Source organism: Anguilla rostrata, chromosome 2, assembly GCF_018555375.3.
Source record: "Anguilla rostrata isolate EN2019 chromosome 2, ASM1855537v3, whole genome shotgun sequence".
NCBI classification, from domain to species: domain Eukaryota; kingdom Metazoa; phylum Chordata; class Actinopteri; order Anguilliformes; family Anguillidae; genus Anguilla; species Anguilla rostrata.
In genome coordinates, this window is record NC_057934.1 from 19,971,344 (window position 1) to 19,984,373 (window position 13,030).

The window sequence follows — 13,030 nt, forward strand, 5'->3', positions numbered from 1 at the left end:
TGTTTGCGATTGTGTACCTGCCTGTTTTTAAAATAAATTAAAAAATTATCTATGTGTCAAACTAAAAGCTCTTGTTATTTTTGCACCTACCTGATCTCTTGTGTACATCTCTGAATTTTCATCACACTGCAGTGACTGTGAGATCATAACTTGTTTATGTTCAGATATCATTCTGTTTTATATTAAAATGTAATCACAGATTTTTATAAAAACATAAAAATACTGTATATAAATTTGCCAAAAAAACCTATGAGTTTGTCTCATTTTCAAATGATAAAATGAATATATTCAGTGAAATATTTTAGTGTTTCAATGTGGAACATTCAAGGCCTAAATTCTGCAGCATTTGGCATAAAGAACAGAAACCCTGATTTCATTGAACAAATAAAAGACATAGATATAGTTATCTTGCAGGAGACAGGGTGCAAAGCTGACAAAGTCACTGGCTGCCCTTCAGGCTACAAAGAGCTGGTGACATCTTTACTATCGTAGAACAGTAGATCAGCCATGTTCAGGCCCATGGAAAAGAGCTGATTTCTGGTGATCTAAATGGCAGAATCAGAGAGGAAACAGACTTCCTCTGCACATATAATGACAACCACATCATTCGCCAGAACCACCTTAATTTCCCCATTTATTCCCACAGGAACAATTAAGACAAATAAAGTAACAAAACTGAAAAAAGCTTGCAGTTCTTTCACAGACTGGGTCTATACACCATCAGTGATAGGTGAAGAGCCACACAACCCAGTAAGCTGGTCAACAATCTTGCAGATGGGCCCAATACAGCACAAAAGAACACCAGAAAGAAATTAACAATCAAGAACACCAGAAAGCAATTAACAATCAAGAAATACAATCACTCTTAGGCACCTTCCTGGAATACCACATATCCTCACAATGAAGAAGGAATAGGCCTACGCCTGGCTGTGAAAAATATATTAAATGAATTTTTTTAAAATATACATTATTTAAAATCTGGCCTTAACATCCAATCTGTTATTATCCTAAAGTAAACTCAGTTTTTATTTTCAGTTTTGAGCCACATGGTCTGTGTTCTAAGTACAGCAAAAGTGAAAGTGAAAACATCCGTGAGAGTCTGTAAAATGGAGGCTAAAGCTTTGATTCCTGAGGACGATCTCTGTTGCTCTGTATGTTGCGATATTTTTAAAGAACCTGTTGTCCTGAAATGTTGCCACAGTTTCTGTAGAGAGTGTGTGCACCAGTACTGGAAAGAGAAGAGCCCTCGGGAGTGTCCCATCTGCAGGACCAAGGCCTCTATGGAGGATCCTCCTGTAAACCTGGCTTTAAGAAGCATTGTGGAGTCCTACTTACAGCAGAAGACTGAGAGTGAAGCAGATAAAAGTGAAGCTGGTGAGAAGAGTGAAGCTTGCTGCAGTCTTCATGGAGAGAAACTACTGTTGTTCTGTGAGGAGGATCAGGAGCCTCTCTGTCTTGTGTGTCAGACTTCTAAAAAACACAGAAACCACCAGGTTTGTCCAGTGGAAGAGGCAGTACTGGATCTGAAGGTACCCTATTTCAATTTCTAAATTAAACAATTTGAAATTATCAATACACAATTTCAAATGTCAGAAGAGTCTCTGCAACGTATTCAGTTAACATTTACTTGTGTGTTTTCCCATCACTGACAAAAAAAAAGGGTGTGTACTAACGATCAAGTGTGGGGGTTGGGAAGAAGTTTTTAAAGAATGTAAATAAGTGAAACTGTGAGTGTATGTCCTGCTTGTTTTGAGTAAAGTGCAGTTCAACCTCTTATGGTCTATGTTTTACTTAAACATGGACTTAATAGTCCCCTTGTAAAACATGAAGTCCATATAGAAAGTTATGGTTTCCATCAGATTACATTACTGCCGTTTGGCAGACGTTCTTATCCAGAGTAAATTACAATGAGAAGACAAGTGCATAAATTAGAGTTAAGAGGAACAGTAACCCTAGAGGTGGGAGGTAAAAGCTCAGAAACCACAGATGTGAAAACATAGGATCGACTGTAAACTAGTTAAGCCTATTATGGAAAATACATGAGGATAAAACATTATGTAAACACAGTAAGTACTTTTTAGTAAATTAACAAGCAATCAAACTACAAACAATCTGACAATAAAATAATAGTATGTAGTATGTAGTAATAAAGTAGCAGCCATGCTGTTGGCAGAAGAAAGGGGTGGGGGGCAAAGGTATGGCTTGAAGAAGTGAGGCTTCGGCCTTCAGCTGTTCTGACTGCTGTGGGGAGGTCATCGGGGAGCCAGGGGCAGTTTTGTATAGTGGGGCATTTAAGAGGGACAGTTAAAAGCTATTGCAAGGAAGAGCTGAATTTTGTTTTGCTTGTCTAGGGGCAAACAGATTTTGTGTTTTAGATCAGATGTTAATCATGTCCATGTTTTAGATTAATTCTGTGCAAGAAAAACAGTACACATTACAAAACATTAGAAAATAACAAAGGTAACATCTTAAGATCACAACCTGTTATACAATTATTATGTAAGTGTTTTGTTTTGTGTGTGTGTGTGTGGTGTGTGTGTGTGGGTGTGTGTATGTGTGTGAGTGCATTTGTGTGTGTGTGTCATGTCACATCCAGCTACTGTGTGTACTGGCAGGAAAAAAAAAACTTGACAACTTGAAAGGAAGATTCACTGGCCTTTGCTTTTTTATTTACACTACAGCAGGGCCAGATTGTAAAATCCATTTCTGATTGGTCAAAACCTGCAGCACCTTACAGATTTAGCCCACAATGTAATGTGGCAAAAGAGCCTTAGACAAAATGTTCATAAGAATGTTGGATACTATAGTTTGAATGTAAAATTTCGGAATGTTGGTATATTGGTGTGCTAATTTTCCCTACTTTATTATGAAATATACATATATACATATACAGTGCTTTACATTGACACAGTACAGTGATGTTCTACACATGAATGTGGTTTTGTTTTGCACTAATTAATTCCCTAACAAAATATTTTTAGTAATGGAAAACCACTGCAGTAGCACTACAGTTTAAATCCCCATGTCCAATTTTGCAATTATTTCACAAGTTATTTGTTATTTCATAGTACTGTGGATCCTAATGGAATTTCTTCGTTTTGGTGGTGTTTCATTTAAGGAGGAACTCAATGCTGCACTGACTCTTATTAAAGAAAAACAGGAGAAGTTCACTGAAATTAAAGAAGAATGTGAGAAAACAGCAGAGCATATCAGGGTGAGTAAACTAATCTGCAAAAAATTGCAGCTCACAGTGCTGAAAATGAGACTTTACTAATCCCTGAGGCGAAATTATTTGTCAGTACAGCCCCAAAACAAACAAAAAGCCCAAACTACACAGAAAATCTGAATCACAAACACAAGCAATGTAATAGTGAATATGAGTCCTGGGTACAGAACTGCTACTAATTATAATTGTTTAAAACCAGACAAACAGCACAATTAAAAAGGGTGTAAAAAACGGAATATACAATTTAAGCTTGAACATGCTTTAAGGAAAGTTTTGCAGCTGGGGAGAATGATCTCACAATCCTCTCAGTAGAACAATGTGGACCAATTAACTGCCTGAATGAGCTCTTCAAATTTTACCTGAGAGCCCTGGTTATCCTCTATTCTAAGCTATATGGTGAACCTCTAGGGTGTTCAGGGGCATGCCAACAGTTGAGCCCTCCTCACCAATCAGCTGTTCAGTATTTTCCCACATGTTCCCTCCCAGCATGCAGAGGGACAACAAGCACATGGGACAGCTTACATGGATAATGAAACAGACACTCTATTCATGTTTAAAATAGTATGTTTGAATTGCAGAGTCAGGCCCAGCACACAGAGAGGCAGATAAAGGCAGAGTTTGAGAAGCTCCACCATTTCCTGCAAGAGGAAGAGGAGGCCAGACTGGCTACACTGAGGGATGAAAAAGAGAAGAAGAGTCAGATCATGAGGCAGAAGTTAGAACACATCGCAAGACATGTCTCCAACCTTACTGACAAAATTACAATCATAGAGAAGGCGATGAATGATCAAGAAATCTCCTTCTTGAAGGTATGATTCATCTGGATTGTTCTTCAGTTTATACTAACTGATTATAGTCATGCTGACGTACAATTTGTAACAGCCATATAGAGCATCACTCTTTTGCTAGATATTACACAGAACTCCATATTACAGTATCTTAATTGTCAACCTAATGATATGATCTTTACCGTAACTAGCCAAACTCCTTTTGTTTCTCACCCAGTTGTTGTTTGCCCCCCTCATTGTACTCACTGGCTCTCATAAATGTCTCTGTTATTGAACTTTCTATTTTCCAGAACATAAATACATAAATGTATGCATCAAACCTATTACAATTATCCTGTTGTGTGTTTTTCAGACCTACAAGAGCATCAAAGAAAAGTATGTGCTCTCTCACATTTCTTTCTTCTGTCTTTTATATGACTTAAAACATACATCAGTGACTTCTGCTTATCTTTACAGAGCCCAGTGCACACTGCAGGGTCCAGAGCTGCTCTCGGGGGCACTGATAGATGTGGCCACACACCTGGGCAACCTGAAGTTCAGAGTCTGGGAGAAGATGCTGGAGATGGTGCAGTACTGTGAGTATCTGAGGCAGTTGATAAAAGAATGCTAGTCCAAAAGTAAGCACAAAAAAAGAGATGCATCTAACTACTTCAGAGTCACCCAATCTTAGCTTTGTTGAAGTTCAGGAAGATACTGTCTGGTTTACTGCACTGCTCTTCGTTTAATATCAGAACACAAATGAAAGTCAAATTGGCATAACATATGCAACAAATTGTTCATAAAAATAAGCCAATAATAGAAGCCATAAATAATAAGCAAACTGAGCAATGCTGGAGTGGGTGCCATGTTGCAGTAAAATTATTGCATGCAATCTTTGGAAAATGTCCACCGAGTTACTTCATTTTGAAAAATATCACTAAGTCACTCTTATTTGAAAACGTTATGCATGTTTCTGTCATGTCTACTGAGCAGACCTTTAAAAACATGACACACCAATGCGTTTTGGCTAAAAGCTGTAATCAGTGTATGAACCAGTAGTAGGCACTGGTTCCACATGTTATATTTGTATACCCTGATGAAATGTATTTTACAATCTGGCCCTGCTGTAATGTAAGCAAAGAAGAAAAGGGCATCTTCTGTGCAGGTTGATAAAAATTTTTTTCCTGCAAGTACATACAGTAGTTGGATGTGACATGGCACACGCACGCACACATGCATGTATGCACGCGCGTACACACACACACACACACACTCACACACACCATCACACACACACACACACACACACACATAAGGCTTGTAGCCAAAATGCATTGATGTGCAAGTTCTGCTCAATGGATATACAATATCACTACGGACATTTTTAGTGCAAGACTACACTTTTTTATTTGACTACCACAGTGATATTTGAATTCTGTGCATTTAATTTTCTTTGACATATGTGAATTAATTTTTTTTTTCTTTTAATAATGCACACAAATTTTACATTGAACTATATTTATATTTTTTTAACTAAATAAACTATATGAAAATGAATACGTGTTATTCCATATATAATCACTGTTTGTGTAACAGTTCTTTCAGCATTTTAATTTTAATATTTTTTATTTTTCATCATTCAGCTCCTGTGGTGCTGGACCCCAACACGGCAGCCCCCTGGCTCTCTCTCTCTGATGATCTGACCACTGTGAGAGACACTGACACACAGCATGAGATTCCTAAAAATCCAGAGAGGTTTATCCCCCGTGTGAATGTGCTGGGATCTGAGGGCTTTACCTCAGGGACACACAGCTGGGAGGTGAAGGTTGGGAATAAACCTGAGTGGGATATAGGAGTGGTGAAAGAGTCCATCAGTAGGAAGGGAAGGATAATATGCAGCCCAAAGAGAGGATTCTGGATCTTAATGCTGAGAAAAGGTGATAGCTACAGAGCAGCTGGAGTTACTGACCTCAGACTGAAGAGAAAACCCCAGAGGATCAGAGTGCAGCTGGACTATGACAGGGGGGAGGTGTCCTTCTTCAACTCCAGTGACATGTCACCCATTTACACTTTTAGCGACACATTCAGAGAGAGAGTGTTCCCATTTTTTTCTCCCTGTGACAGCAACAATGGCAATAACTCTACAGTCCTGCAGATCTGCCCATTTAAAGTAACCGCAACAGTGATAGGACCCTAATTAGCCTGTTGTCATGCTATGATTAGAGGGAGCACTAGAAAGTAATCCCATATTTACTTTGTTTCATTGTAGAGTTCTTTTAATCACAATTGAGAATGTAAATGGAGTAAATGGAGACGGAGTGTAGCACAGTGGGTAAGGAACTGGACTTGTAACCGAAAGGTTGCAGATTCAATTCCCGGGTAGAACACTGCCGTTGTACCCCTGACCAAGGTATTTAACCGCAATTGCTTCAGTATATATCCAGCTGTATAAATAGATACAATGTAAGATGCTATGTAAAAGCTGTGTAAGTCGCTCTGGATAAGAGCGTCTGCTAAATGCCTGTAATGTAATGTAAATGGAGGGACTGTCTGAGTGTAAAGAAACTGATCCTTCTGACAGAAACGGTGCATTTTGTATCATTTCATTTACTATATAGCAAACCAGCATTGACTGAGGATTAATAAAGCCTAACAAATGAAAATCAATGTGGTGAAATGGGGTTGGTGGATTAGAACACTAAACACTGCCACCTAGTGTGGAGAGGAGAGGAGAATATGCAGTCTGAAGGGGCAGGAGGATTGGAAAAAAGCCCAAAAGAATTTGCAGTTATAGAACTGAATGGAAGAAACAACACGGCTGGATCCATGCTTCTTACAAGTGCAGCACTAAAGCTTTTTTTATAAAATATGCAGATGAGAATTCAATATATTCCACGATGGGAAAGTAGACATGAAACATTTTTCTAGCGGCAAACAGCATACAACAGTCCTCCACCACACAGGAAGCCCAAATTGGGCCACAAATGGATCGCCACGCAAGACAATGATCCGAAGTACGCAGTGCTTTGAATGAAGGAGGACTGTTTACATGCACAGATGGTACCATCTGGAGTATTTTATAAGACTCTTTATGAAGGAGGAGATCCCCCACCTTTTTTAAAACACTATCAAAGACGACTCAGCAGTGTTAAACTTGTGAAGAGAGGATTCACGAAATGATGAAAAAATTGGCAGCAGTACTTTTGTCACCTATCTTAGCTATTGTGGCATTCGGTCCGCTGGAAAGGTGGATTAGTCTCAGCTGCGCCGGCTGGTGGAGAGAGCACACGCGCCTGGGTTGCACTGGGTAATCCCAATGTTGCCCAGGTGCTACAAGGTGCGCTGCACGCCACGGTTCGGGGGCCGAGACCAGGAGCTCATAACAAAACGAGAGCATGTTTCTTTATTTGAGTTGCGTTTAATTTCAATTTTGTTTCTCTTAACAAGATGGAGAAAAGTTATCCGCCACTGAAAAGTGGGAGGAGCTGGTCTGGTGAAAATCTGGCCAGCTACAAGCGGGGAACTGAAAAGTTGCCGCTCTGTTTCATTTTCTTTTGTCTTGTGATTTTAGCTTGTTGTTTTAGTTTGTTTTTTCCTGGATCTCATGAGGTGGAAGTGGGAACACTTTGTGTTTGTGTTTTGTTTAGGAGTTATTTTAAGGAATTGCCGATATAATTGACTAGTAACATAGGCAGGTTATCTGGCTTGAAGTCTGAAAGGGAAAAATGGCAGGTAGAATGTTTTCTGTAGAAGAGGATCTCATTTGTTCTGTGTGTTATGACATTTTTAAGGACCCCCTTGTCCTGGAATGTAGCCATAGTTTCTGTAGAGTGTGTCTTCAGCAGTTCTGGAAAGAGAAGTGCTCCCAAGTGTGTCCCATCTGCAGGAGGAAATCCTTTAATGTACCTGTACCTAACCTGGCTTTAAGAAACATTGCTAGCAGAAAGCAGCACACATCACCCCCCCACTCCCACCCCCCAGTATGTTCAATCTGGGCAACAAATGGATCTCAATGCAAGATAATGATCCCAAGTATACCTGAATTTATTTGAATAGGACAGTCAACAACCACAGACTGTACCATCTGAAAGATTCAAAGATCCATCCATCTATCCAGACCTGCAAACTGAGGTTCGACTCCCATTTGGAGTCTCCCTTCCATCACCTTGGCATAGGCTTTCCCTGGGAAGCTGAGGAGTGTGATTTCTTGATAATTGGAACACACCCTCCAGTCCCCTTTCTTAAAGGTAGGGACCACCACCCCAGTCTGCCAATCCAATGCCACTGTTTCTGACCTCCACGTGACATTGAAGATTCATGCCAGCCATTACACCGCAACATCCAGAGTCTTCAACATCCACCCCTGGTGCTCTGCACAGTGACTGTTCCAGCTCTGCCTCCTGTCGGATTTAGGAGCTTGTCAAAATGTTCCTTCCACCTTCCGGCAATATCCCTTGTTGTGACCCCCCCAACCCTTTAAAATACTATTGAAGACCACTCAGCAGTGTTATCTTCGAGAAGTGAGGATTCACAAAATGATAAACGCAGTGGTGGCCAATGTTCGTTTACGGTTTGTGAACATACTTTTTTATTATACATACCAAACATACTTTAATGTAATTAATGTGCAGTCTGATCTATCATTAATTAATATGCATAGTTTACAATAGATCAGATGAGTGATACACAAACAATTAAGGTTGAATGAATGAGGTTTGGTTGTGCATACATTAACACAAAATTATCCTGAAATAAATCGCATGCCCAAATATGACTGGATATTCTGATTCAGTCAGTATTATTTTAATATAATATGCCATTGTTAATACAACATATCATGTGTTTATTTTAAAGACATGCTTTTTCACCATTGTTTTTCAGATTTCAGACCAAAGTACTTGTATGGGCTGTTTTATGATGGTATGTGTGCATATTTGTACATAATTGTGCATGGTCCAGTCTGGACCAATGTGATCTAACATTATGATCGCACCTTCTGTGCCAACAAATCTGTGGTGATAGCAGCTATCTCAGTGCAATGGTGCAAGGTTGTGGTGCCTGACTCTTTGAAGGAGAATAGGACAGTACGTCCTCCTTCTGTATTTTTTGTTAAATTTCGTTAGAAAGAAGAGAGAGTAACAGACAGAGAAGTCACCACAGCTGAGAAAGTGCCATGGCAGGAATCAAAATGCTGGAGAATCACATACAACTGAGAGTCAGCTGCCCTACAGACTGCAGCATTTGCAATATCTCACCTGTGAGGCCCGCACTTTTCTCTAGTGGAAATTAATTTTTCACTAGTGCTTTCTCCAGGAAATTAAGCTATATACCTCAGCTCCACAACTTGGACGTGGTTGCCAGGTTTCTACATGATACTATAGTCCAAACATGAGAATTCAATTCCAAAACTATCTGAATCTGGAGAGGATATAGCTAGGATTTGACGCCTGACAAATGGTGGGCTTTTTTTGTGAATGTATTTTTATTGGCTATTTAAAAAAGACACAACGGCATGACACTACACACACGTACAAATATACATATATACATATACATAAAGAAAGAAGGGGGAAAAAAAAGCACAAGGGGAGGATTCATACAATGTAGTTCACAAATTTTACAAGGCAAATCCATCAACATGATGCTATTAAAAGAGGGATGGCTCATATATGCTGTATGTAAGTACTCCATTAAGGTAGTAGCTCCCCATAGACACTGTATATTTCTTTATACATAATGATCACACCATTATGCAAATGGTGGGCTTTGAGGCACACTCACCTTTTTGATTGTGAAATTTACACGTCTATATCCTCATGAAGTCAAAGGATTTTAAAGGATCGTTTTTTACAGTACAATGACCATTTTCTATTTTCAGTTCTCATGCATTTAGCCAAATACTCTGTTTGCTGTGGATGCAGCTATGTTGACAAAGTGACAGACGGTAACCATGCCCCACCCACATGAAAGGATTGGTGATATTTAGAAAACTTCAATGAAAATCCAATATAAACAAATGCAATAAAATTTAAAATCAGTTCAATGTGTTTTTATTTTAAGGAATTGCATATATGAGTTGATAAATCATATCAAAGCCATGAAAAATAATCAGTTAAAAAGGTTAACATCGATAAACCGGTTTGACCAGTAACAGGCAGGTTGAAGCCTGAAAGTGAAAGCACAAAACATTGAGTGTGCAGTCCCTGTTTAAACAGGTCTGAGTATGTAAAATGGCAAGTAAAATGTTTTCTGTAGAGGAGGATCTCATTTGTTCTGTGTGTTATGACATTTTCAAGGACCCCGTTGTTCTGGAATGTAGTCATAGTTTCTGCAGAGTGTGTCTTCAGCAGTACTGCAACAAGAACAGCTCTCAAGAGTGTCCCATCTGCAGGAAGAAATCCTTTATTGTACCTGTACCTAACCTGGCTTTAAGAAACATTGTGGAGTCCTATCTAAAGCAGAAGACTGAGAGTGAAATTGCAGACAAGAGTGACACTCGCTGTCCTCTTCATGGGGAGAAACGTCTATTCTTCTGTGAACATGACAAAGAGTCTCTCTGTGTCGTCTGTCAGACTTCAAAAAAACACAGAAACCACCCGGTCTGTCCAGTGGAAGAGGCTGCACTGGAGCTGAAGGTATTCCATTTTCAATGTCATCTATTTCATATTCTCAAGACACAATTAAATATGAGAAAAATGTCTCTCTGTAAACCATTCTGTTCTGACAGACAGCTGTGGTATGTGCTCTCGTAAATATATACAGTGAAAGAGGCATCACTGAACCCAAATGTCTTGTTTTCAAACTTCAAAACAAATATTTTATATGTTTCATTATAATTTAATCTAAGTAAAATGTAGGCATGGTTAAATTTTTAATGTGCTTGGGGGGCTTTTATAAGGAATATGGCTCCAAATAGGAAGCACTGAAATACGCAGCACAATTGTAAGCAGAATGTAGCAATGATGTGTCAAATTAAATAGCATGCAATATCTTAACAAATTTAGCTGAATTCTAACACAATAAAGGCCTGAACTTAATTAAATGACAATAGCTACATTTGGTTCATTGCTTGGACAGAGAAAGTTCTATGCTTGAGCAACAACCAGGAAGTACACAAGCCTACAAAAATATAGTGGTTTGACTTGTATGTACAAATTTATTTTGTATGTCATACCAATAAATCAAGCCAATAAATTCTATTAAGTGCGCCCCAGCTAAATAGCTGCTTTGACATTTTAATCCATGGTTCAATTGGACTGAAAACACATAAAATAAATTGTTAAATGTGAAATGTTACTATGCCATATAAGAATGCTGTGCTGATCTTTAGCAGGGTTATTTCCTTACTTCATTTCCCATGTACAGTTGTATTGCAGCAGAAGTATTCAAAATAATTTCTCTGGCCGGTAACGCACATCAGTAGAGCTTGAGCTATTTGTGCCTTTCTGTAAGTGATAATTGGTTCATATCATTCCAGGAGAAACTCAAGCCTGCTCTTAATCTTATTAAAGAAAAACTGAAGAGGTTTACTGAGGTTAAACAAGAATGTGAGAAAACAGCAGAACACATCACGGTGAGTAAAGCAATTATGAATTTTTTTTTCAAGACAAAAAAGTAAGATTATTTTTAGTTAATGTTGTGTTTGACAGGCATACCAAACAGAACTGGTTGCCACACATAAATAATAAAACATAGTTACACAGTTATTCAGGTTTAAAATAGTGTGTTTGAATTTCAGAGTCAGGTCCAGCACACAGAGAGGCAGATAAAGGCAGAGTTTAAGAAGCTCCACCAGTTCCTGCGAAAGGAAGAGGAGGCCAGACTGGCTGCATTGAAAGAGGAAGAGGAGCAGAAGAGCCGGATCATGAAGGAGAAGTCAGAAAACATCAGAAGACACATCTCCATCCTTACAGACAAAATAACAGCTATAGAGAAGGCCATAGGCACTGAAGACGTCACCTTTTTAAAGGTATGAGCTTGATTTACTGACTGTGTTCTAATTCCAGCCATTTTGAGCCATTCTGAACCATGAATGTTATTTCATATCCGTACAAGTATTTTCAAAGAAGTGGCTGGGTTCAGTGTTGGTGAAGTCAGAAATAATGTTCATTTGCAAAGATGCAGATCTTTGAAGTACACCAGAGAGCTGCATGAGTATTTTCTTAATAAATGTGTTTCTATATTTTAAAGGATTAATGTACATTATACTTTGGTTTAATGGATTAATATTCGTTACATTGCCTGAGTGAGCCCAGCAAAATTTCAATGTGAAAACATCCCCACTGCAGAGTGTGACATGCACAGCGTGATGTGTGTTTAATTTACACAAGGCTTCATTTTCATCACAGTCTGTCTTTCAACACTTTTTGCCACTATAACAGTAAAGACAGTGTACACAAGCTACAGATAACTGTAAAGTATCCCTCTCCGTTAAGACAGACTGATGAAACTGACCAATGGATCAGAATTTCTTGACCGCTTTGCTATGCATCTCAAACCAATGCACCGACATCACAAGGAATGTGCTCCTTCCAACCAGAGTTGCTCCTACGTGATGATGGTTTTCTTTCAGACTTCTATGCCTACATCACACTGTTATTCATGAAACAGCAAATTTAGTCTCAGTCACTGAAGCTCCTGCCAAAAGTACACCAGCAACCACCCCTCTTTTGAAGACACTGAGATCTCGTCTAGCCAAAATAATGGTCAACTGGGCCTTCCCAGCACGTTTATGCACAACCCAAAGCATGCTAGAATAGTAACTGTTCAATTAACCACACCTGTGTCAAAGTGCCTGCTTTCAATATCCTTTGCATCTCTCATTTAGTCAAGTGATTCCTTTATTTTGGCAGTTACCTGTATATTACAGTGTGCTTACTGTTAATATCATATGTGCTTACTGTTAATATCTACTTCACTTTCATTAGTATGGCTCCTGTTTCTCTCTTATTATTACCTGTCTCTCATTATCACAATTATGCTGTTTTTTATGTCTTTTTTTCAGAGCTACAAGAACATCAAGGAAAGGTATGTAAAC

At 38.8% G+C, this 13,030-nt stretch overlaps 1 protein-coding gene across 1 annotated transcript in view; it reads left to right on the forward strand.

The window, feature by feature from the left end:
* Window positions 1–900: 900 nt before the first annotated feature.
* LOC135242601 (uncharacterized) overlaps window positions 901–13,030 on the forward strand; it is a 30,127-nt gene continuing 17,997 nt past the window's right edge. Inside the window, exons 1-10 of the mRNA XM_064313755.1 lie at window positions 901–1,529; window positions 3,119–3,214; window positions 3,805–4,035; window positions 4,367–4,389; window positions 4,471–4,589; window positions 5,637–6,181; window positions 10,566–10,628; window positions 11,471–11,566; window positions 11,732–11,962; window positions 12,998–13,020. Coding sequence (XP_064169825.1) covers window positions 1,047–1,529; window positions 3,119–3,214; window positions 3,805–4,035; window positions 4,367–4,389; window positions 4,471–4,589; window positions 5,637–6,181; window positions 10,566–10,628; window positions 11,471–11,566; window positions 11,732–11,962; window positions 12,998–13,020 — 1,910 coding nt within the window. The 5' untranslated portion in view covers window positions 901–1,046. The remainder of the gene's footprint in view (window positions 1,530–3,118; window positions 3,215–3,804; window positions 4,036–4,366; window positions 4,390–4,470; window positions 4,590–5,636; window positions 6,182–10,565; window positions 10,629–11,470; window positions 11,567–11,731; window positions 11,963–12,997; window positions 13,021–13,030) is intronic.